Genomic DNA, 27088 nt, shown 5'->3' on the forward strand with positions numbered 1-27088 from the left:
GTCATTCTTTCTGATGGAGGCATAGAATTCCATTGTGTATATATACCACATTTTCTTGATCCATTCATCTACTGAGGGGCATCTGGGTTGGTTCCATATCTTAGCTATGGTAAATAATGCTGCAATAAACATAGTTGTGCTGGTAGCTTTAGTGTGGTCTTGTTTGTAAACATTTGGGTAAATGCCCAAAAGTGGGATTGCTGGATCATAGGGGAGATCTATGTGAAGTCTTTTGAGGAACCTCCATACTGCTTTCCAAAGTGGTTGAACAAGTTTACATTCCCACCAACAATGAAGTAAGGTTCCTTTCTGTCCACATCCCCTCCAGCATCTGTTGTTATTAGAGTTCTTGATTTTTGCTGTTCTAACTGGAGTGAGGTGATATCTCAATGTTGTTTTGATTTGCATTTCTTTTATGGCTAGGGATGTTGAACATTTCTTCATGTGTCTATTGGCCATCCTTCTTTCTTCTTCAGAGAAGCTTCTCGTTAAGTCTTTCGCCCACTTATTTATTGGGCAGTTGTTTCTTTGAGGATTTGTTGTTGGGTGGTTTAATTTTTTGAGTTCCAAGTATATTTTAGATATGAGACCTTTGTCCGTTGTATGGCTAGTAAAGATCTTCTCCCAATCGGTGGGCTTTCTATTGATCTTGCCAGCTATGTCATTTGCCCTGCAGAAGCTCTGCAATCTTATGCAATCCCATTTGTCCAACCTTTCTTTGATTTGTTGTGCTTCCGGGTCTCTATTCAGAAAATTTCGACCTGAGCCAAGGAGACCTAGGGTTTCTCCTATTCCATCCTGTAATGTTTTCAGAGTGTCTGCTTTGAGTTCAAGGTCTTTGATCCATTTGGAGTTGATTCTGGTGCAGGGTGATATATAAGGATCTAGCTTTAGTTTTCTACAAGTAGTTAACCAATTTTGCCAGCACCATTTACTGAAGAGGCTGTCTTTCTTCCATTCTATTGTTTTAGCTTCCTTATCGAAGATTAGATGGCTATAGGTCTGTAGGTTCATTTCTGGGTTTTCAATTCTATTCCATTGGTCCTGAGGTCTGTTCTTATGCCAATACCAAGCTGTTTTGATTACTATGGCTTTATAGTAGAGTTTGAAATTTGGTATTGATATTCCTCCAGCAGTGTTCTTTCCGTTGAGGAGCGTTTTTGCTATTCGGGGTCTTTTATTGTTCCATATGAATTTTTGGATTGCCTCCTCTATTTCCTTGAAGAATGAGGGTGGAATTTTGATAGGTATCGCGTTGAATTTGTAGATAGCCTTGGGAAGTATTGCCATTTTCACGATGTTAATCTTGCCAATCCAGGAGCATGGGAGGTTTTGCCATTTTTTAAGTTCTGTGTTGATTTCCTTTTTCAAGATTTTAAAGTTTTCATCATAGAGGTCCTTCACTTCTTTGGTTAAGTTAATTCCTAGGTATTTTATTTTTTGTGGGGCTATTACAAATGGAGTTGCTTTCCTAATTTCAGCCACACTTTTCTCATTGTTGGCATATAGAAAAGCCATTGATTTTTGGGGGTTAATTTTATAACCTGCTACTTTGCCAAAGTTTTGAATCAGCTTGAGTAATTTGGGAGTGGAGTCTATGGGATTCTTTAAATACAAGATCATGTCATCTGCAAAGAGGGAAAGTTTTATTTCTTCTTTCCCTATTTGGATCCCCTTTATGTCTGCATCTTGCCTTATTGCTGTAGCTAGGCATTCTAATACTAGATTGAAGAGAAGTGGAGAGAGTGGGCATCCTTGTCTTGTTCCTGAGTTAAGAGGAAATGGCTTTAGTTTTTCACCATTGAGTATAATGCTGGCTGTAGGTTTGTCATATACAGCCTTTATTGTATTGAGGAATGTTCCATGGATTCCTAATTTTTCCAGAACCTTCATCATAAAGGGGTGTTGGATCTTGTCAAATGCTTTTTCTGCATCTATTGAGATAACCATGTGGTTCTTATTCTTGCTCCTGTTGATGTGATGAATAATATTAATTGATTTGCGTATATTGAACCAGCTTTGCATCCCTGAAATGAATCCTGTTTGATCATGGTGTATGATTTTTTGGATGAATTGTTGAAGTCGATTGGCCAAAATTTTGTTGAGAAGTTTTGCATCAATGTTCATCAAAGAAATGGGTCTATAGTTTTCTTTCTTTGATGAGTCCCTGCCTGGTTTTGGGATGAGGGTTATGATGGCTTCATAGAATGTGTTTGGTAGTGAGCTTTCTCTTTCAATTTCATTGAAGAGTTGGAGGAGTATTGGTGTGAGCTCTGCTTTGAAGGCCTTGTAAAATTCCGCTGTAAAACCATCTGGTCCTGGACTTTTCTTAGCTGGGAGGTCTCTTATTGCTGTTTCTATTTCAATGCTTGATATGGGCCTGTTAAGCTGGTTTAACTCATCTTGGCCTTCAAATATTTTCATACAAACCTAACCCCTTCTTTAAAAAGTCCAAAAGATAAAAGGTGATCAAGAATTAAGGAAATGTACTATATATATTTCCCTACATTACCCCTCAACCTGAACCTGTAATCTTGGAGATATATAAACTTTTCACTAAGAGTTTCAATCAATTACTTCTTCTCCTTTTGAATTTCTGATACTTTTGGCCAATGATACTATTTCTCTGATTTAACAAAATACTTCTATATATGTTACGTTAGTGTTCCAAACTGATAAGACATTTACAAGGAAACAAACGTAAATTCTCCTTGGAACTTGAATTAGCATAAAACTAAAAGAGAGACATTCATGTAGCTGTAACACGTAAATTACTTATGAGCTAAGACAAGACATTTTTGTGTTAAAAGAAAATGAGAATTTAACATTTTGTCTTCCCTAATGTTCTTCTACTGACTGGTTAACTGGGAAGAATGAATTGAATTATACAAGTTCAAAATTCATGGCTTTTTGTTCTACAGGGAGCATGACTCAAATTGCATAGAGCACCTGCCTACTAAGTGCAAGGCCCTGAACTCAAGCACTGCTAATGTAAATAATAATAATAATAATAATAATAATAATAATAATAATAATAATAATAATAACCCAGGCATTGGTGGCTCATGCCTCTAATCCAAGCTACTCAGAAGGCTGAGATATGAGAATCTGGGCAGAAAAGTCAGTGAGATTCTTATCTCCAATTAATCACAGAAAAATATGAAAGTATACTGTAGCTCAAGTAGTAGAGTGCTAGCCTTGAGCAAAAGGAGCTAAGGGACAGTGCCCAGGCACAGAGTTCAAGCCCCAAGACCAGCAAAAAAAAAAAAAATAGTTTTTGTTTTTGTTTAACAGGTTCGTTCACTTGGCACTCTGAAGTTACGTTCTGTACCGCCTTCACTGGGTGGATGGCTATCGAATAAACACCTAATAGACTTCACTGGTCATAAGAAAACTAGAAACCTTAGAAAAAAGTCATGCTAGAACTAAATAATTGAGAAGACAATCACCAGGAAACTGTAGGAACAATCATTAGGAAACTGGAAGGACGAATAGGAAGAATGGCAGAAAGCACAGGTTGCATAGGGCTGGTAGCTCATTAATGTGGCAAGGGGAATACATATATATAGTCAATGATATGGTTGCACTTAGAACTCTGAGTTCATTACTTGGAATTCTGTGTATATAGTATAGACCAGTATGAATCACACTATTCACAGAGGGCTTCTCATAATTCAGTGCTCTATTAAGATGAGTTCTACTTCATCTCTGAATGTTATAGATTTCCAGAGAGCCACATTTTATCTTTCTTTGGAACCTCCACAGTTCTTTGCACAGTGCCAGGCATATAAACAACTTTTTTAAGTCTGATAAATAAATGGACTCGCATTGGGAAAAAAAACTAGTGTGTTACTTAGAAATATATATGGTTCATTTTCCCTGATGCCCCAGGTTAAATTACATCTTCCAATCACATCTTTGAGTCTGAACCAAATAAAGATATTGCCATCTTGGTTAACCGCTGTTTAAATGTTTACTTTCCTTGTCCTGTATTATTATATCTCTCAGGATTCTTTTGTTCATCCAGCTAATGAAATGAGGATTGGGGAACTTCACCCTTCATTAGCTGAGACCCCTCTGTACCCACCCAAACTTGTTCTGCTAGGGAAGGACAAAAAAGGTAACATTGTGAAGCTGATGTGAAAAATACGCTGCAAATGCATGTGCATGATGAACCACCGGTTGTAATTTTATGATGTGCCCTAGTGTATCAGAATACTTACAGATATAAAAATATATTTGTAACACTAGTCAGTATGGAATCCGTTTTTCATACTTATCTGCTTGTAATTGTCAGTGTTCATGGCATCATGACATGTCTCCCCTTTAAATTTCAGAATCAACTGATGAGTCTGAAGTTGACAAAACTCACTGTCTGAATAACAGTGTTTCCTCAGGCACTTACTCAGACTACTCGCCTTCCCAGGCTTCCTCGGGATCCTCTAACACCCGGGTTAAAGTGGGGTCCTTGCAGACAACAGCTAAAGATGCCGTTCATAATTCTTTGTGGGGTAACAGGTGTGTTTAGAATTCCCACTTTTCTCTTCCCAAAATACTGTGTTCTGCAACTTTTTTTAAAAAATGGAATCTTCTTAATTTGGAATTGTATTCAGCACGAGTGGCATAGAAGACAGAAGGGCAGGTAAGCAAATGAAGTTCCCCTGGAGACTTCCTAGAGCAAATGAATTCACCGTGCACGATGATGCCATTGATTAAGGGAGTGATGGCCAGCTATTAACAGGATGACATGTTAGGAATAGAACTTTTAAAGTGAAAATTTCTGTTTAATCAGTACATGTTTAAGAGGGATGTGGACATTTCACCATCTAACATGCATGTGAAATACTTACATGCCTGGCACAAAGTAAATATACAGTCTTAATGTTGTGGTCCTATTTATTATCATCATCAACATATCAACATTATTTTATCATCAGCTGAACTTAGGATGTCTGGAGAAGTATTCATTCATCTTTTCAAATACCGTGGTACAGATGCAAAAATCAAGAACTGCAGAGAGCCAGGCACTAGTGGCTCATCCATGTAATCCTAGCTACTCAGGAGGCTAACATTTGAGGATTGTGGTTCAAAGCCAGCCCGGGCAGAAAAGTTTCTTATCTCTAATTAACTACCAGAAAACCAGAAGTGGCTCTGTGGCTCAAGTGGTAGAGCGCTCACCTTGAGCTGAATCGCTGAGGGACAGTGCCCAGGCCCAGAGTTCAAGCCCCACGACCAACAAAAAGAAAAAGAAAAAGAAAAAGTGCAGAGCATGACAAAACAGAAAGAGAGAGGGAGAAAAAAAAAAGAAAAACAGAATGAACAAGATAGCATTTGTCTTCTACCAGTTCCTACCTTTGGTAGTTGTAATATACAACATCTTAAACCCCAAGGAGCAAATAAAAATCATCCTAGGATATAAGTAGTGAATAAGTGTTATTCATATTTTACTGAATATATCACCCCTCTTGACAATGTCTTCTTTAATAATTCAATTATCACTAATCATCAATGCCCATTTGTTTTATCGGAACTCTTTAAATTTATAAATTCATTATGTGAACTGAGGCAAATTTAGGTAATTTTGGAAGATTTCTTTGAAATGTTCTTTTTTTCCAATTCACAGAAGCATATAAAATCTTGCCCTCACTAACAAAAAATATAGATATAGACAAGGATAGCTATAGATATTGTTTTTAGTGTGCAAATGGTTTGGAATAAGCATTCAAAATTAGCAAATACTAGAGCTTTGTTGGAGATGGTCATTGGGATAAAAATGCCAATGATCTAAAGTCATAATATAATTTGGAAATACTGAATCAGAATCTCCAGGGATGACTATTTGAAACCAGGTGATTCTAATGACATGTCAGGTTCCAAATGGAATACTGAAGGCTTATGATGGTCAGTCATTCAATCATTCGTTCAGCAAATATGTGTTTAATATCAACTATGTGCCAGGCACTCTTCTGAACCTGAAGAGAGAAAGATTTCTGTTCTCATCAATTTTCATTCGCTCCAAAAGCATGAAATGATATACAGTAGTATATGTACTCCCTAAGCTAATTTCACAATATGCTAGAAGATCATTATTACTAAGAAGAAATAAAAAGTGAGGTACGGGAGTGAATATGGGTGTGGTGGAATAATATAAAACTCAATGTTAAGTTAGGGAAGATGAGTCAAGCAGCCTTCTTTGCTGCTTGTTCTCATTCTGCCACAGACCATCTCTTCCTCGTGTTCACGTGTCTTCTTCCCCTTGTGTTGACAGGATTGCACAATCTTTCCCACAGCCTCTTGATGCTAAGCCATTACTCAGCCAGCGGGAGGCCGTTCCTCCAGGAAATCTACCCCAGCGTCCTGACCGGCTGCCAATGAGTGATGCTTTCACTGACAACTGGACTGATGGCTCACATTACGATAACACTGGGTTTGTGGCTGAGGAAACCACAGCGGAGAATGCCAACAACCCTCTCTTAGGTTCCAAGTCGAGAAACAACGCGCCTTCCCACGGACGCAGGCCTCTGATCAGGCAGGACAGGATTGTCGGTGTCCCCCTGGAACTTGAGCAATCTACACACAGACACACGCCAGAAACAGAAGTGCCTCCTTCCAATCCTTGGCAGAATTGGACCCGAACCCCTAGCCCGTTTGAAGACAGGACCGCTTTTCCTTCCAAATTAGAGACAACCCCCACTACCAGCCCCTTGCCTGAAAGGAAAGACCATATCAAAGAGCCTACTGAGCTACCTGGGCCCTTTTCGCCAGGAGTGCCATGGGAGTATCACGATTCCAACCCCAGCAGGAGTCTTGGGAATGTCTTTTCTCAAATCCACTGCCGCCCAGATTCATCTAAAGGTGTCATTGCCATTAGCAAAAGCACAGAAAGGCTTTCCCCACTCATGAAGGATATAAAGTCCAGTAAATTCAAGAAGTCACAGAGTATCGATGAGATTGACATTGGTACCTACAAGGTTTACAACATACCGTTGGAAAACTACGCTGCGGGCAGTGACCACTTAGGAAGCCACGACAGGCCAGACAAACTGCTGGGACCCGAGCACGGCATGATGCCCAGTATGTCTCGAAGCCAGTCGGTTCCCATGCTGGACGATGAGATGCTCACTTACGGAAGTAGTAAAGGGCCCCAACAACAAAAGGCCTCCATGACCAAAAAGGTGTATCAGTTCGACCAAAGCTTCAATCCTCAAGGAGCGGTGGAAGTCAAAGCCGAGAAGAGGATACCTCCCCCGTTCCAGCACAACGCGGAGTACGTGCAGCAGCCCGGCAAGAACCTCGCCAAAGATCTGGTTAGTCCCCGAGCCTACAGGGGCTACCCCCCCATGGAGCAAATGTTTTCCTTCTCCCAGCCGTCGGTGAATGAGGATGCCGTGGTGAATGCCCAGTTTGCCAGCCAAGGAGCCCGGGCGGGCTTCTTGAGAAGAGCCGACTCCCTGGCCAGCTCCACGGAGATGGCCATGTTCCGCAGGGTCAGTGAGCCCCACGAGCTGCCTCCCAGCGACAGGTACGGCCGACCTGCCTATAGGGGAGGGCTGGATCGCCAAAGCAGCGTATCCGTGACTGAGTCCCAGTTCCTGAAGAGGAATGGCAGGTACGAAGACGAGCACCCTTCGTACCAAGAAGTGAAAGCGCAGGCGGGAAGTTTTCCAGTAAAAAACCTTACCCAGAGGAGGCCGCTGTCTGCCAGAAGCTACAGTACAGAGAGTTACGGGGCCTCCCAGACCAGGCCAGTTTCAGCTAGGCCTACCATGGCAGCTCTTTTGGAAAAAATACCGTCTGACTATAACTTGGGTAACTATGGTGACAAGCCATCAGATAACAGTGATTTAAAGACAAGGCCTACTCCTGTGAAAGGGGAGGAGAGCTGTGGTAAAATGCCTGCAGACTGGAGACAACAGCTGCTTAGACATATAGAAGCTAGAAGGTTAGACAGGGTATGTTTGGCCTTTCTCTGTAAGAATATCCCTCCTGCCTTTCGTTTTCCCTTTATTGGCATTTCTAAGCACGTGTCGTCAAGCATGAACGACATGAACGGATAGAGGGTCAGCACTTTGGATCTTGGTATTGTGGGGGAAATTGATCATGATAGATTTTCCAAGAATGCCACATACTACTTTCTGAGAATCTGTAATGTGCCAGTGAATCAGATATCAAATCTAACCCAAATATTGTTAGTAAGAAAGTATTTACTCTTATTATCTGAGATGGCGCTTCAATTGCTGTCTAGCCATTAAGGCAAGGCAAAATGCTTCTCCTAAAACACAAAACGGTTCTCTAGTGACCTACAGTATGATTTTTATTGAATCTATAAAAAAAAAAAAAAGTATTTTGCCCTTTGCTGCACCGACTCACTTATATTAAATCCAGGCCTAATTTGTTTATAAAAATTTGCACATAGTCATTTCTATGGGACTGCTAAAGTTATTACTTCTAATGAGCAATAATCTTCCCAGCAAGAAACAGAAAAATAAAATAAGCAGAGATTAAATGCCTTCCCACACAGTTTCATTTAATAAAAACCCTGCCATTTAGAATATTGTTTTAATACAGAAGGAAATGTTTATGTTCAAATCATGCTATAGACATCAAAAACAGCCAATGTTTTACAAAGACAGCAAATGCACAGATTAGAGTGTACGTGGTAACCAAAAAATAGAAAATAATCTTAAATTAATCCTAATCTAGTAAAAAAAAATTGGCTCATGATAAAATGTAGACTGAACAGTGATTGTAGAGTTTAAAAAGAAAAAATATAAAGGGTAGAAATACATTTTTGTTGCCAGTTCAGATCTCTCTACAAGAAATCTGGTGTTTCATTTGTTGAGAACAACCATTAATTTCCCATGACCATTCAATGTACTTTGTGGCTTTGGCATAGAGGGCTTTTGTGTGCTCTGCTTTCACATTTGAATTTTTAAGATCTTTTCTGTTTTTGTAGGTGAACATGGAGACTTTTGTTCTCTCATTCTCAAGATTTACATGTGATGTGTAAATTGAGGATCTGGATAATGTGTTTCTGAAATTTTTACTCAAAAAATTATTACTTTCTTTGGTGTCCTGCTAAAAGTATAGGTCACTGCATATATCATGAATTTTTTTTTAATATTCAACTTTGTGTTTTCAGGTTTGCTCTCTTTAAGTAAGTATAGTATGTGTAGGTCGTGTCTACATGACAAGAAAATGATATTGAGGGAAAAAATGAAGTAATAAATGTGGTTGTGGGTGTTAGTTTCTCAATGTGGAAATTGGTTCTGCCTTACAAAATATTTCATCAGAATGTCTGTTTCAAATAGGTGTGCTCAGTCCTATTGAAGGGAACTTCATCAAAGCCTCATGACTGGCTCTCAGGGAGACACCTGCTTGGTTGAGGGTATAACCTCAAGTTATACCCTCCATATAGACAGATAGCTTGGAGGGCAAACATATTTGGGGCCAAATAATACAGTACAGTTTGGGAACTCTGGCCTTCTGTAGACACAACCATATGTTAACAGGGCAAGATAAACTAATCGAGAAGGGTTATAAGAAGCTTTTTTGGAGCATATGTGCATTGACTAGTAATTGAGGCAACAGAAGAGTGAGTGGAAGCAAAGCATGAAAATGAAAAGCTAAAGGTCTAAGCATCTGGTATCATCATTTATTTACTGATATCTTAGATAAAATGGTTCATTTATCTCCCCAGAGCCATGCTACTGAGAAGTCAATGACTCCTCTAAATGGAGCACAAATGGCATGGGGAAAGGGGATAGAGTCTGGGATGGGAACTTGAATCAACAAAAGTCGGAGGCCCTGCCTGCCCAGATGATTAAAAGTGAATTCATGTGTGGTCTTTGTTGCTGTAATGACACCTCCCTTTTACTGTTCTCTATATATCCTCTGATTATTCTGCCACTTTAGCATATTATTTCAAGTTATCCGAAGCTCTTCCTTTTGTTTTCTCCAAGTAAAAGATTACCCCTCTCTTTCAATTGAGTCACTAAGCAATTCAGGCTATGTCTTATTTTAAATTTCCCAGCTATTCAACAAGATGAATCTGTTCCAAAGCACAGATTTATTACATAAAATTGGTTTTGATATAACTGTGCTCTTTGAAACCCTGCCCAAAGTACAACAGCTGGAGAGACATGGTATGTTCCTTTCCAACTGAAAATGAGTCATTAGACCCCTGCAAATCAAACAGCTATACTAGCAGCTGCAAGATGTTTGGGATAGATAGAAAAGGCAACTGCCTAGAGGTTTAGACGTGGGATAATCTTGACAGTCCAATGTAATATTGGTAAGAGAGCTTTAGAGAGGCAGCTCCAGGTATCATAGTGGAAAGGGATATTTCTCCTTTAATTTAACCACAAAACATGCTGTGACAGAATTTAAAATGTGAACCCACATATCTGAGGCAGCTACTCTAGTATAAGGGCCAAAAGAACACTAAACTGGAATAACCTAATCCCCAAGAACGCATCCAAGTACAAAATCAAGATGGTTAGTGTCTTTTTCACTCTGGGCATGGTGACAATGACACGTATCTGTTTGAAGTAATCATGAATCCATAACAAGTATGATTGGTAGACAAGCACATCAGCAGCAGCATAATAATCTTTCAGCACAGCTCGATGAGACTTTGATGGTAAAAATCATTACTTTGCAAATAATGCTCTCAAAATAAAGTAGCTGCCTGCTGTTAGTACTCAATAGTATTCACTCAAGATTTTTTGTTTGACAACAAGAGAAATACTTTTAAAAGTTAATATTACCAATGAGCACATTTCCATTGAGGTTAAAGCCTTTAGGATAGGGCTTTAAAATACTTTAAATTTTCAGTGAAATCGGAAAAAAAAAAAAACCCTACCTCCATTCACAGATAACAATTTTAGATGTAGATGCTAAAGAGGAGCCAAAATGTAAATACTCTGTCATGTAGATGAGATGCTTAACATGATAAACAACCTTAGCAATCCACAAAATAGAACTGATTTAATAGTATATGAAACTCCCTTGATTTAAAGTGTACTTTTTAATAGTAAATCCATAAATTCTGATCCACATGCAAATTTTTGATGGATATAACTGAATAAATAAGGCAATTCAGTCAAGCCAATTTGGACCAAATTGAATGAGTTTTTTGATCAACTGTTTTTCTGACTTGCTGTGTTTCTATCTACCGACTCAGCAAGAAAATATATGATTTTGCCTTGAACGTTGCAGTGCATCCACTTCAGGCAGAATTAGATGGTAATGTTTGTCTCTCGTATGTGATGGTCTCACAATGTGAAAGAAGCAGTGAGCTCTGTAGCTGATACGTTTCATTTAAAATCTCATTGTTTGAACTTTAAAACTTAATAGACTACTACAGATGAGCAATCCTTGTCCAGAGTCACTACTATCCTGATCTATCAGGGAGAGATTTCACGCATCAGAGTTAGCACTAAGTGTAAAGCAGAATGTATCTTCTTTGCTTTCTGTGTTCTCTGTAGTTTTGGATGGTACTCATTATGTGCATAACTAACACTGTTTACCGTATGCTTTTGTCTGATCAATTGCATGTTTTTAAAAGAGAGTTACTGTTTGCCCGCTTAAAGTTAAATGTTATAAATTTAAACATGTTCATGTAATGATCAGTTTGTTGAGCATGTGTTCACATCCTGTCACATGATTATTTCCTCTACTCAGAATGCTGCTTACAAACACAACACAGTTAACCTTGGCATGCTGCCCTATGGAGGTATTTCAGCAATGCATGCAGGCAGAAGCATGACTTTAAACTTGCAGACTAAGTCTAAATTTGATCATCAAGAACTACCTCTTCAGAAAGTAAGTATGGACTGCCCTACATGTGTCAGCATACCAAAGCCAATTAATGTTGTTTGTTCACTTAATGTATTTAGGCTGTACATACAACCCTGATTGTTATAGACTCTCATGAGTCCAAAATGTACCAGGGTAAATCATGTAAAGCCTGAATTCTTAGCTGCTAAATGTATTTTTGTAAGACCAATTATCAGGTTCCTGCTATTTGAATTGAGCATTGCTTTTTGGATTGAACAGATACATGGCTTTTTCTTTTGCTTTACAAATCATTTTTCTTACATATTTTTATTCTTTGTTTTTCTTTCTTTTGAGTTAACATGTTTATGCTTTACTCTTTCAGAGGTAGTCCTGACTTCTCTTGATGATACATTTTTAGAATAGAGCTGAACATTATTAGTAGATTTCAGCTGATTTCTTTGGAAAAGTCATCAAAACCTAAACTAGAATGGAAATTAAATGGTTGGTGCTTTTAACTGCTTTTCCAGTTTACTTTCTTTATGGCAAATATAATACAGAAATACAAGATGAAAACCAAGTTGTGGCTTAGCCAGCAATTGCTATTCTTCCTAAGTTAATGGAAAAGTAGCAAGTTAACACACATTTAATAAAAATGTAGGCATAATTAATGGGAATATCCTATAAGAGGATGTTTCAGGCAGTCAACAGTTGCTCATACCTATAATCCTAGCTACTCAGGAGGCTGTGATCTAAAGATTGCAGCTCAAAGCCAGCCCAGGCAGAAAAAAGTCCATGAGACTCTTATCTCCAATTAACCACCAGAACACCAGAAGTGAAGCTGTGGCTCAAAGTGGTAGGGCATTAACCTTGAGTGAAAAAGCTCAGGGACAGCACCAAGGCCCTAGTTCAAGCCCCACAGCCAACCAGAAAAAAAGGAAAGAACAAAGAAAGAAAGAACGATATTTCATTGTCAACGAAATATATGCTTATTTTCAACAGGAAAATGTGAGAATGCTTATTCTACATGCTTTCTTTCTTAGTTATATCTTCACGGAGACTAATGAATTATTTTCATACAATATGTCATTATGTCTACATATTAATACAGTCATAAGCCTAGAAAGTTTATGTGAAAAAAAATGAAAAATAAAGTCAACAGAATGACAACAGTAACCTCCAAACACATTTTCTTTATAGTAAAATAAATAAATTGTTATCCCCAAGGAATGTCGTAAAATTTCAAAAATCATGTTTTATTGTCAAATTTGTCTCTAATAACTCTATTAGTCTCCCTTAACTCAAAAGAGTTGGTTTTTGACTCTAGGTAGAATCACAAAATCAATGAGATGCTTATAACTGCATCTTCTTCGCCATTCAATATCACTTAAATGAAACAAAGCAAATCAAGAAACCTAACTAAACCAGAAACTTTGAATATCATTCCACCTCTCCTCAGCCTCCTATGACTTGGCAGTGGAAGGCTGAAAACTTTTTCTCCAAGAAAAATTTACTTTGGGTATTTGCTAATGTCAGCAATATAATTAGTCTCACTATAGCCAATTTCACAGTCGCAAATGCATAGCATTGGAATCAAAATTGGAACAACTTGGATATAAATGGCTCCTGTGAGCCAGTACAAGTTGGCTCCAAATGCCACCCCATGACCATTTTACGTGAGTCCCTACTTTAATACAATCTGTCTTTCTTGGCCCCTCAGATGGCAGGTGCCCAAGGCTCTCGTCCTGTTTCCTAACAAAAGAAATTTTCTTAGAACTTATCAGCACTATGAAATAGAAAAAATGTTGCTTGGGTAGACACCTCTCCTAGAAGGCTTCGGAATTCAATAGAAATAAAACTAGTTTCAAAATAACAAACTTTCAAAACCCAGTGAGCAGATTAAAGAGATTTGGGTATGAAGGAAGCTATTGCTTCCTGAATCATCTGAAATTATATTAAATGAAAATTCCCTTATTTTGCCTAGTTTTGGGCCCTATTCACTCTTCAATCTACATACTAATACAGATGTGGGCAGTATCTGAAAAAAAAATCACAATATACCCAAAATGGTGTGGCTCAATTATTCTTCAGTAATAGATTAGGGACATGTACATTGCTATATTAATTTTATGATGTAGTTTTGGATACCTTAGAGAATGAGTTGCTTATCCATAAATATAGCAATAAGATGTTCTTTAATAGGAATAATACAGAGTTGTATTCAGGGATTTTTCAACCACCCCCCTCTTTTGAACACAGAGATGACCTACAGGCTTTCTTTTTGGAGACTATTAAATTGTAAATCAAGGATGATTGCAAGTATATGCCATAGTAAAGTAGTTCACAATGATTAATAAATTACTAGCAATATTTTATGTCCTACATAAAGAAGTAGGAAGAAGAAGAGGTAGAGGAGGAGAAAAGGTAGAGAAAGGAAGAAAAGAATGAGAGAAGACAAATACTCCCTATGTCAGAAGACATTATGATTCAAAAAGTATCCATTTAGGGCTTTAAAATATATGTAATACTCAGCCTGGCATGGAATAAAGAAGAAAAATTACAGATATTCAAAATACATAGCAAAATATATTTCTCAAAAGTGTCAGGTTCTGCTCTCTCTCTCTCAGATTCCAATTGAAGCTTCTGTCCTTTGAGCCCAACTATATTTCTAGGGATTTTTTGGTAGTTTTTTCCTTGGTTTGGGGCTTGAACTGAGGGCATGGGCACTGTCCCCAGAGTCACTGGCACCTGCCTCTCCTGCAGAGTTTTGATTTTGATTTGCTTAATTTTCCTCACGTACTACACAATCTTTCCTAAAGTACATGCTCTCTTGCTGGACGCTTCTGGCTCACACCTGTAATCTTAGCTACTCAGGAGGTTGAGACCTGAGGATCTAGGATTTAAAGTCTGTGAAACTGTTATCTCCAACTGAGCACCAAAAATGCCCCGAAGTAGAACTGTAGCTCAAGTAGTAGAGTGCTAGCCTTGAGCAATAAAGCTCAGCGACAGCACCCAGGCACTGAGTTCAAGACCAACAGACACACACAGACACACAGACACACAGACACAGACACACACACACACACACACACACACACACACACACACACACACACACACACACACACACACACTATGCATTCTCTGAAATTGACTGTTCTTTGGCTTTCCTAGCCATTGCAAACATCTCACATGATGGAGAACACATTTCCTGTGAACCCTTCTTGCCAGAAAAGATAGGCTAAAAATTAGTTGTAATAGAAATCTACTACAACACTTTTACTACTTAAAATAATAAAATTAGTGACTTGGGCATTTGAGATATTTGTCCAGTAACTAAATGCTTGCTATCTATAAGAATTGCACTACAATGTAAGGTGACATCAATTATAACAATTACCAGTTAACAAAAGTGACCGTTTTCTTGAGGAAATTATGTAGTTGTCTCTAGTATTCATAAGTACCCTGAGTGATAATTCTAGCCATCTCAAGTTAAATGTTGTGACAATTTACACTGAGGTTTCCTACAAAGAGTGAGTAAAGCTTCCCAAGGAATCTAAATTAATGTTTTCACCTTTGAGAAGTTAAGCACATATCTGGGTAGGTGATACCCTTTCCAGAGAGCAGTTAAGGGGCTTAAATCAGATCCTAGTATCATTCTCTCTGTCAATTCTTGCTTCCTGCAAGTAGCAGGTAGGAGCTCTTTTCTTGAAACTAATTTCTGTTAACTAATTAGATATAACTATTTATGAATAAAGATAGGAAAGTCTGGGCACTTGATAAAGTACTTACATTGTGAATACTTAGTGAAAGGAAAGAGAAGACTCCTCTAGATTTTATTTATTTTGAATAGTTCTCATTTTAACATAGTTATTATATATCAGCTCAAATGTTTTATATATATATTCTATGAAGGCCTTCTTTTATATAAGCTTTCTGTAATTAAAAAAGTAAATTATAATTTTTGGAACTCTTAAATTTTCTTTAATGCTAACAAATAGCAATCTTAGTATAAAGATTTAATATTTTCTTTGATTGATGCTTATATTAATTGCCCAGAAAGTGTAATAGTATGCATAATCTAGAACATTTGATGTATGTCAGCTAGTAAGCTATAAAATTATTAATATTTTCTATTTGTTTTTATTTATTCATTTATTCATTTGTCCATTCATCATTTTTTCCTGCCTTTCCAAAAAGCACTCAAGGCAACTTTCTAGAATGTAATTAATGGTTCTACGTGCTTTCTCTGGATGTGTTCTGTTGTAACTGAGCAAAGCTATTGTCTCAAAAAATGTGTTATCAGAGAGAAATACAACACTAAAGAAAAAACAAGTCATTTCAAACTATTATTTTTATTACCAGATGATTAACAGAATAAATAAATATTTCCACTGACAGTTAAAACAGTATAGGGATTATTGAAGATCTATGTATTCTTAGTGTCAGGAGATATTTTAAACATGATTTTTTTGTCTTGTAACTCAGAAACAAAAACCATAAAATACATTCATTGCTGTGGAAATAAATGAAGAAACTGAGGAATCTCACCTGCACTTTTACTGGTTTACTGTTAGATCCCCTGGACCTGGCATAGTAGTAAATTGAATTTAAACTCTACTCTGCTTGGTACTCAAACCTATGCTCTTTTTTCTATATGATGGTGCTTTCTCATGTATTTGTAAAACTTGACATTATCATAAACATGGCTCATGATAGTTGATTAAGTTCCTCAGTAGTCATTATTATCTTACATCATCTTTTTTTAAAAAATCTAGAGAAGTAGCTATTATGAAATGGAAAAAACAGTGCATAAGTAGAATATCTTAATTAGACAACATGCAATCCTAGTTATTCCCTATATACCACAGGTATAGTGATCTCTTAGCTGAGGTAAATAATTGCTATTAATTACTTTGTGCTTTGTCAGATCCACCTGCATTTTCTCAGATTAGGGACCTAAAAGAAATCACTCAATCATCAGGCTGCTGCAGCCCCAGAGACAAACAGGACTGGGGTAGAAATCGTAACCTTTCCTTAAGCTCTTCATTCAAGCGTAGCTGGTTACTAATGTAGTATCGTTTCTTCAACAGTGGAGAAATTGGTAATCTCTCCTTTAAAAAATTATTGCTATAATATTATACCATAAAATCTAACACTTACTGGCTTATAAAATCAGATACTCATATAAATTAAACAATATCAGGGAAAGGGAGCCTAAATTCATAAAAATGTGTGTGTTATATAATTGTTTCATAGAATTTTGCCTGGAAGAGCATGGTCTTGCTGCCAGTTATATTGGTTTTAAAAAATACAGTTGATACTCATCTCACCAGCTATGAGAAATTTATGTAGCAATGTTTATACCTGAACTATGTTTAAATTTATAATGTTCCTTCTCACTGAATCTTACTAAATGTCTTGGGATCAGAGCATACCAACATTTCATATGCATTTATTAAACTTTGTGCAAAGGGTTACTTAATGCCATTTTTCCAGCTGAAAACAAAGCAAGATCTATGTTGCACTTCAGGGCAACTCATGTCTATAATTTCTATTGATTTTGTTGCACTTATTAATGGCTACCTATCTGTCAAGAATGATTTGCTTACCTTTCTAATTCTGAAAAAAAAAAGCCTTCAGCTTGTCTTGTAAATACACACAAATCCCCATAGACAGTGGCAAAATTACTAAAATAATTTTCATGTCCCTATGAATGCTTCATCACCATTACAATGAAATGTGGATTTAGAAATTACTTGGGCATTCCACTATACTTACAGATGGAACCCATGAAGCCACAAGCATTTATACCTTAGCTCAACACATACCTACTTTTGTAATACCTATTTTTTGTTCAAAAGACATGCCAAAAAATAATTTTAATGAAAGCACTCTGGCAAATTATCATTTAATGGCTTTGGTTGGTGGTAGTAACAGGTTGTTTTGTCCATTTGTTTGCTTACTTAATGCAAGGCTTTGCTATATAAACTGTGCTGCCCTCCTACTCATGAATACTGAGATTACAAGCATGAACCACCACACTGCCAGGGAAAATTACTTTGAATACATTATTTTGATCACATTTTATAAATTTATGGTAATGTTCTTGACTAATCACATGTCAATTACTAAACTAACTAGATCTTTGTGTTCATAAGGGATCTGTCCCAAGACCTTGCCAAAATGCCAATTGCTATTGCCACTGTCATATAGTTTCTTCAACAAAATAGCAATAAGAATTTCACAAGCATAGTGGATGCCATCAGATAAGAACAATGCTGCTCACATGTGTGCAGACATATATTTATGAAAATATACAAATATTTATAAAGACATACATATGTACATTTTATGTCTCAGCAAAATTAGAACTTACTTCTTTCGATAGATATGATTATTCGTGGTAATCAAAATCATAAATATTCAATCTACAAATGTCCTCACTAGCTTTTGGGATTAGTGTCTGCTCAGCAATCCTTCTACTCAGCAACATAGTACTTCTTATCCATTTATCTGTGTAAGTGGTTATATATGATGCAAAAAATAAGATTCACCTTACTCTATAAAGTATCTACAGATTGTATCAAGTATGTGGCATGAGAAATAACTGAATTAAATGCTGAACTTTAATTGTTTTCTGTAATAATAGATTTTCAACATTTATGGCCTCAGCTTTCTTACATTATCCAGTTGCTACTTTTAATCATTTTAATTTTTTATTATAGAAATTTAGCAACTAAACAACTGAAATTAAAACAATAGACATACTCCATTGAGAAAGAATGTGAATGTATTATATGTAATTCTCTGTTGTTTTTGGTTTTTTGTTTTGTTAGTTTTGTTGTTGTTGTTGTTGTTGTTGTTGTTTGAACCAGGTGTGAGGCTTGAACTCAGGGCCTGGGCACTGTCCCTGAGCTTTTATGCTCAAGGGTAGCACTCTACCACTTGAGGCACAGCTCCATTTCTGGCTTTTGTTTTGTTTTGTTTTTGGTGTTTAATTAGAGAAAAGAGTCTCATAAACTTTATTGTCCCATCTGGCTTCAAACCTCCATCCTCAAATCTCAGCCTCCTCAGTAGCTGGGATTATAGGCATGAGCCAATGGCTCCCAGCCACAATTATTTTTTTGGTCTTCATACCCCCACCACAATGCAATACCAATAGATTGTCTTCTTTATATTTCTGCAGATTAAAGTTGTTCCCAGGGTGAGTCATTTAAGAAAAATAGTCAGGAGACTCTTAAAATTAATGAAACAGCTGTCAGGACATCCCCTTAATTTTGCTGTGTAATCAAAGTACCTCTTTAATGTTTCCGCATGTTTCTGTTCCCTTTGTCCTCTGTTATAGAGAAGAATTGCCTTCAGTTTTAATTCTAACTTTAAAGGTACAGATTAATTTTTAGATTCATGAAGAGGCTAAACCATTATGACATTAAAATTTTGATAAAGATTTAACCTCTTTCTTGTGCCAAAAAGAATTTTGCAGCTCTCAGCTGCTTTTTAATGATAACGAGGAGTTATATCTGGGTAGGTAAGCAAACATAGAAGAAGAACTGAAGAAATGGTATGGATAAAGAAAGGAAATCTGTGTTGAATTCTGGCCACTTCTCAAAAATTTGAATTGCACAGACCTGGCAGAAAAATTATTATCCTATCTCATTGGCAAAGAAACCAAGCTAGAAAAATAGATGGAAACTGAAAATTCAGAAAATACTAACCAATACTACTTAAGCCTTATAACTACGTTTTAATTGTTTAAGTGTACTATTTTATCATATTTCAATATGATAAGAAAAGAATGTATATAAGAAAAATATGCATGAGCATATGTGAACATATTTATCTGGAAAAAAATAAAGACTAGAAACTTCATGCTTGTAACCAGACAAGCACTGACCACATTCCAGATCACTTTCCTGTTCTTAAAATATATTATCCACATTTTATCATGCAAACACAAATCAAATCAATCCTAACTAACTCAACAGCTTACATTCAGGAACTTTTTCCCCTTTTTCACACTTCCTCCTGGGTTTGTGAAAAAAATTAACCGGACCAAAGTAAAAGAGGAAAAATGAGTTAGCTATTGTTCTTTATATCCATTAGCTCCACCACGGACTTGATAGAATATTATCATGAATCCTGTTTTAAAATACTTCTGAGCAGTATTTCTTTAAAAAAAGACATGTGACAAGAATATATATTGGGTGGTTATATAACTAAAAGAGAATAAGCTAGTTCCAGTCCTATCATCAGATGAAGGCTGGCAAGCAGCTCCTGTGTGTATGTCATGATGAGAATGGCCTCCTTTTCTGGGATTGAAAGAAAATGCTTTGCACAAAGTACAATGGTACATACACACTCTACCCATGTTTTATCAGTAGGATTCCTTCTGAACAAGTGCAAAAATAGCATAGGATAATAGCTCTATTACATAAAATTTCCCCAGGAAACCAAGAAGTATTTGTACTAAAAAAATAGCTGCATACACATTCTCTCTGTATATATACCATACCACTATGTATCTCTCCCCTATAGGCTAACATTCTGTTGATGTGGGAATCTATTAGTAATTATTGGAATCTAATAGTGGAATCTAATATTAAAAGCTACTATTAGAAGCCAATTGCTACTAATATTAGAAACTAATAATGATATTTCTGTTGTTATTTGTTAAAAAAATAATAATGATATTTCTGTTGTTATTTGTTAAAAAATGAATCAGACAAAACATTTTACCTTATCAAGAGTTTAAACTTTAATATACACTTGATCTATACAAATAAATAAGTTGGTAACTAAAACAGTCATGATTCATTTACAGTGTGCTTCAAATATAATTTCTTTTAGGCTACTTTATTAAACTTTTCCCTTAAATCTGCTTATCAGTAATGGCACAGTACCATAAATCTTGAACCATGCTAGTATTAATTCTATTTTGGATTAGTGAGAGCTGTATTCCCAAATTATTATTGCAGTATTATAAGACTTATTTTTAGGCTGTGGCTTGGAATAGTATAAGCTCTAAACTATGGTATATATGGTTTCAATTTATATTTTAAATGGTAAGATAATACAGAAGAAATAAATTAAGGAAATGTAAAATATTGTTATTTTTAACAATTGATTAGTTTTATTCTGATTATTTGTATTCAGGTACTGTAAATAATCTAAACTTGTATTTAAAATGTAACAAATAACTCTTAAATGGTTCTTTTAATTGTATTTCTCACTGCTTCCTAAAAGCTATCAACTTAGAATTATTGCTCAGTAAATAGTATATATTAATACTACCAGTTAGGATATATGTTTTTCTACAATCACACAAAATTAATTTTACCATAATTATTAGGGACTCTTTTCAGAAAACTATGATAAGCTTCTATTACATCACTAAAGAATGCCATACCATTTTCGCAATAGACCCCGTCCCAGCAAAGCAACATTTTAGACAATGGACAAGAAGATCTATCTCCTAGTGGCCAATGGAATCCTTATCCACTTGGGAGGCGGGATGTACCTCCGGACACCATTACTAAAAAGGTAATCAATTTCAAATTGATAACACAAACCATCAACCAGGAACCTTCATTGTAATATGTAATCCATACTTTGTGTCTTAACATCATTCTTACCTTTGTGAACAATTTAGTCTAAACCTCATCCCGTGTTATAAAAATCATTCAACTATTAAATCCATTGAAAAGAATAGAAAATGAACACTGCTAGATGCTCAGAGTTAGCTATGTATGTTTTTAAACATCCCTAACATCTCTGTGCAGACACTGCCAGTCTCACAAGGATTTTAAGAAATTCTTTGAAGTGCAAGTACAGAAAGCTATGTGACATATCTTTCTGTCTCTCTTGCCTTCAACGGTGTCTTGTACCCGTGGTATGAAATAATATTGGATCACATAAAGATTTGGTACACCATTTCTGAAGTTGTGACAACTAATTGAACAAAAACACTTAGTGAGCAACAATATGTACATCAGTAAGGTGCTGAGCACTCTCTAGGTGCTAGAGAATAAAAAATGAAAAAAATATATTTACCTGAAGAGTTTTTTAATCTAAGGAAGTACATGAAGTGTATTGGCAGCCTTTCTATTACATGATAGGACATTATAAGGGAAGTGAAACAGAAAGCCATACCAGGAGGAAGATTTTTACCACATATGTGGGAGGCAAATTATGTCTATTATTGCATAAGAGCTCATACTAATCACCATAGGAACTGTGTGTACAATTCTTAAATTTTAAAAATTCCAGGGAGCAAAGAGGATGAATAAGTAAATTAATATTAAAACAAATTGAAGCCTTCTGTCACTAAAGGAAATGAAAACGAGATGCCATTTTACATTTACCAAACTGGTAAAAATGAAGAAGTCTAGAAGACAAAAAGAGGTTTGCAAGCATAGGAGACATTTTACACTTCCAAATGGAATACAAAACACACAGCACTCTGATAAGAAATCACATTGTAAAATTGAACATACTCTACATCCAGCAAATCTCCTCTAAATTAAAAAAAATCTCCTTTAAAGTAGAAAAACTCTTACACACATCATTCAAGGGATGGTCAATGTTTACAATATCAGAAAACCAGGCAAACAATTTTCTATCAACAGAAAATTGTTCAAATTCTGTTATGCCATGAAGAAATACTCATAGAAATTAAAAGAGTATGCCTGCTTATCATGCTCAAGGCCCTGAACTCAAAGCCTGGTACTATCAAATAAATAAGTAAATAAAATAGTAAATTATGTCTACAACCATGTCTTGGAAAATGTAGTTCAAATGGGAAAATATTTCAGGAACATGAGGAATATGATGTTTTTAAATCTCAGAAAAAAAAAATCTCAGAAAAAAAAAAAACTGGAAGTGGCTCAAGTGGTAGAGAGCTCACCTTGAGCTGAAGAGCACAGGGAGAGCACCCAAGCCCAGAGTTCAAGCCCCATGACTGACCAAAACAAAAACAAAAAACAAAAAAAAGAAACAAACAAAACTAAAAACTACTAAGTACGTGCATAAGAAAACTATTTTATAAAGACATAGAATTTTAGAATTATGCTTCTAAAGAGAATGCACAGAGTAAGATCAGAGAAGTGACTGATACCGTTTAATGCTGTTATAATTCTAAAATCCAATATGGTTCTTCAGCTCTACTTTTTAAACTTTGCTGTGTTTTTTTTTTAATTAGAATGCATTCATTACTTATAGATATATTGCATCATTGCATATAGTCTTTGTAACTTTGGTGATTTTTCCCTGGTGACTTTAATGCTCTGTGTGTGTGTCTGTGTGTGTGCACACACACACACATGCACACGCGCGCGCGTGCGCGCACACACACACACACACATGTATGCCAGTCCTGGAGTTTGAACCCCAGGGTTGGGTACTGTCCCTAAGTTATGTTTTTGCTCAAGGTTAGCGCTCTACCACTTGAGCCACAGATCCAATTCCAGCTTTTTTTTTTGGTGGTTAATTGGAAATAGGAGTCTCACAGACTTTCCTGCCTGGGGTTGCTTTGAACCACAATCCTCAGATAGCAGCCTCCTGAGTAGCTAGTACTCCAGACAGTAAGCCAAGAACACTCGGCTGATGTCAATGCTTTTTAAAGATATATTTTATATCTAAAATAATTGGTAATACAATTGATATGTAGAGACTGTGCTTATTATTAATTTGCTTATGCGATAATATCTAGCACCAAACAGAATACAGAATGTAATGTTTATTGTGCTTCGTGCAAGGAGCACAGGATGCCAACTATGACAGGGAATACTATGAAAAGGGAACACATTTAATGAAGAAACCAAAGGAATTTAAGGACAGTCTTACTTAGTGTCAAATAAGATTGGAAAGAGAAGGAAACACCAGATTATTCTGGTCTTTATCCTTTAGGAAATGGGAAGAGGAAATGTGAAGTACTTTAAAGGGGGAAAAGAAATGTCAAGTTTTCATTAAAAGACCACTCTGAGAACTTTTCAGAGATTGAACTAAAGGAGAAAGGGTGGAGACAGGAACAACAATTAAGAAGCTTCTCTAGTTATCCAAAAGATAACAGATGGAAACATAGATGATAGGCAGAAAGGCACAGATCTCATATAGTCTTAATAGTTAGAGCCAAAAGCATCTTGTGTTTGACTGGACATAGAGCATAGAGATAGGTAAAACCACTAAGGTTGATAACCAGGTTGCTAAAGTGGTTGAGCTAGTGATGTCATTCCATTCACTGAAATGGAAACTATGGAAAGAATAAGTGATGGAAGAGAGAAAGAAGGAGAGCTTCAATTTTAATATATTGGTTTGAAGTATCTTTAGGACAACCATATGGATATTTGATTATCTATCTGAAGTTCAGTAGTGAAGGCTGAGCTGATGATAAGCATTTGCCAATCATCAGTGTATGTTATAATTCAGCCTTCAGTGAGACAGACAAGGATTGTGCCAAGCTCTATGGAAACACTAACATTTACAAGATATACTTTGGAATAAGATACAGAGGGGAAAAGCCAAAGTTTTACCCAATAGAGATCTCCACCACATGTTGTAGAAACGTCAAGACAAATAGTCTTGCATGGAAAAAAATGCAAATGAAGATTTAGATAAGAGGCAAACTGATGAAGATCTAGAGGCTGGGGTTTATTCTTTTGTTCTATGATTCATAAGGACCTAGATGTTTTTAACTTTCCACGGTCACCCATAGTTTTGTCCTAAAGCTGGTTTCTCTCAATGATAAGATGATTCCAGGGACAATTGTTGCTACCCATTTCCTCTTTCAAAGCCAGCAGGGGGACAAGCTTCCAATGGCTGTCTCTTATACATAAAACCTTTCTCCCTCAAATCAACAAGCCTCTCTATATTTTGTGGATTCAAACTAGCTAAGCACTTTCCATCAAAGAAGAAGAAATGATGTAGTTCTGAGTTTGGCTTTAACTAATTAGTTGGACTAGATGGGACTAATAGACAAGATGGAATTGACAGGTCTAATGAAAACTAAAGAATAACATACAGAAGAAATTAAAGATAATAGGATACCTTGGGAACCAACAGGAACAATAAAGTATTTCAAAGAGGTTATGGTCAATAGCACCAAATGATGCCCTCAGAAAATCAACAAGTTCTCTATGATGAAGAAAAGGCTCCCTGAATTTGGAAACTTAAAAAACCCAATAAAGGAGTTTCTATTTGGAAAAAAGGTAGTGTAACGAATGTGGTATAGAAATGACTATAAGGAAAACAAAAGGAGTATATAGGATGATATATGTCTGAATGTTTATAAAGGCTGGAGGAGAGAAGCAATTAGTGAAGGGGAAAATGGAAGTGCTGGACAGGAAAGGAGAGAATCTGCTTCATATGAGAAAGAAAGGTTAATATGTACATTTCGTAGGCTATTGAAGGAATACATCATATTCAGTTATGTAATTGTAAAAGACTGTTAACATTTTTGTCTTCCAAGAAAAATTCTTTTTTATTTTTAAGTAGTAGTACAAAAGCACAAACAAAGCAGTTTGTGAATTCAGTGCATCTTGTTCAATGTCACCTCTTTCAATATTCTTACCGGGCTACTTTAACTAGTTAATTGGACTAGATAGGACTAATAGACAAGGCTACTCCTTCCCTTGCTTCTCTTAATTTTGTAGGATATGCATTAAATTTTTACTGCATTCTTCTCCCTTTCTTCTCTGCATTTCTCTACCTCCCTCCTCTTGACCCCACCCCCTCCCTGTCAAGTATCCATTCCAATAAAAATTCTTAAGTATTTATTACTCTAAATGCTTACATTATCTATATATACACCCATTCTTCTGAAGTTTAGTTGAAAAGTCCATAACAATATGCTAAATCATAGTATCAGTTCAAATGAGGAAGATCGTTTTCTTGCATCACTACTTACTTTAGGAACCCCCTATGTTGATTAAACATCTGTGAAATCATTAACTTCATCAAAGGCCAAAGTAATTGTTTCATCTACCTGAAAACCTTATTAGTTTGACTATCCCTAAAGAGATTTAAAATCAAAAGGAAATATCTATACAGACATGTTGAGACAGAAATAGCAGTGCTAAGGTAACCTTAAATAAATAAGAGTTCAAACACTTCCCTTCTACAACAGGCAACTAAGAATCTACCAACCCCTATCAATATGGTATTTGAAAATTCTTTAATATGTGAATTTGAAGTATTCAAAGGTCTCCTTTAGTATTCCTGAGTCTTCCCTCCCTGAGTGCCTGTCTTTTCTAGAGTGTTCAAGGTTAAGTTCAAAGAGACTTGACAGTTAGAAAGGTAAGGATGGATAACAAGGGTCAGTATCAATGGACACAAGTGAAGACAAAGGTATAAATGGTTGCTGATTAAGTCTTGACTCACAAAAAACTCCCTTTATGCTGAACTTCCCTGTGACTTCCCACATCTATACTGTTAGCTCAACCATTAAGGGCTTGTGATTTGCCAGGACATCATCTATGAGGCAAGTAAAGAAATTTATTATATAAAACTAGAAGAAATGATGTGGAGTGTGTGTGTTTGTGTGTGTGTGTGTGTGTGTGTGTGTGTGTGTGTAGTAATGATCATTTTTATGTTCCTGATAATCTTCTCTCCTCTGATTCCACTTCCAAATTTCAATGGTAGTTTTTTTCAGGGCCATAAGGAAATATCTGTTTATGAAGCTTCAAGGAAGAACTATTCATTCCTCACTTTAATTTTAGTAGTTGTTTTGCTTTTAGATAGAGTAGATTTCAGTGTTTCTACAAATGTAGAAAGGTCAGATCCAAAATACCTTTTAGAAATCCTAAATTGTTTTGCTTTTCTCCATATGGCCAAACTACCTTTTGTGTCTAAAAACAGCTGGATCATATTTGTACTGGGATTGATTGATTTTTCACTAGATACTAAAAGTTCATCTATTGTAGAACTTTCCAAAGGGCCAGAATAAACTAGAACCATTTTAAAATAAGTAGATATGCAAAACCAGTGTGGCAGGCACAGTGTAGTATCCCTGTAATCCCAGCATTTGAGAGGCTGAGGAAGAAGATCATGAGTTCAGGAAGATCATAAGAATACCCTGTCCCAAAAGCAAAAAGATAAATCACCTTAGAGATACACTGAAAGGTTTGGAGTTATGGCTCAGTTGGTATAGTGCCAGCCAATGAGTGAAAGTGTCAGGTACTGAGTTCAAGTGTCTGTCTCCGTCAAAAAAAAAAGATACATTTACAAATTTAAAAGCGATTTTATTACTTTATGAATATCTAAAATATATAATCTTTAAATTGTCATTGGAGAATAACTTCTTAAAACTTTTCCC

General features: G+C 36.2%; 1 protein-coding gene across 14 annotated transcripts in view; it reads left to right on the forward strand.

The window, feature by feature from the left end:
- The window catches only part of Lrrc7 (leucine rich repeat containing 7), a 486949-nt gene that overhangs the window by 410136 nt on the left and 49725 nt on the right, over positions 1–27088 (forward strand). For 7 of the 14 annotated variants that reach the window (XM_070006786.1, XM_070006787.1, XM_070006796.1 and 4 more), the window contains 5 exons: positions 4009–4120; positions 4338–4518; positions 6269–7952; positions 11686–11826; positions 21202–21321. In XM_070006786.1, the coding sequence (XP_069862887.1) occupies positions 4009–4120; positions 4338–4518; positions 6269–7952; positions 11686–11826; positions 21202–21321 (2238 nt within the window). The remainder of the gene's footprint in view (positions 1–4008; positions 4121–4337; positions 4519–6268; positions 7953–11685; positions 11827–21201; positions 21322–27088) is intronic. The other 7 variants (XM_070006793.1, XM_070006795.1, XM_070006797.1 and 4 more) reach the window with 4 other exon arrangements.

Source organism: Dipodomys merriami, unplaced genomic scaffold, assembly GCF_024711535.1.
Source record: "Dipodomys merriami isolate MVZ:Mamm:240054 unplaced genomic scaffold, mDipMer1.0.p SCAF_7, whole genome shotgun sequence".
Classification (NCBI taxonomy): Eukaryota; Metazoa; Chordata; class Mammalia; order Rodentia; family Heteromyidae; genus Dipodomys; species Dipodomys merriami.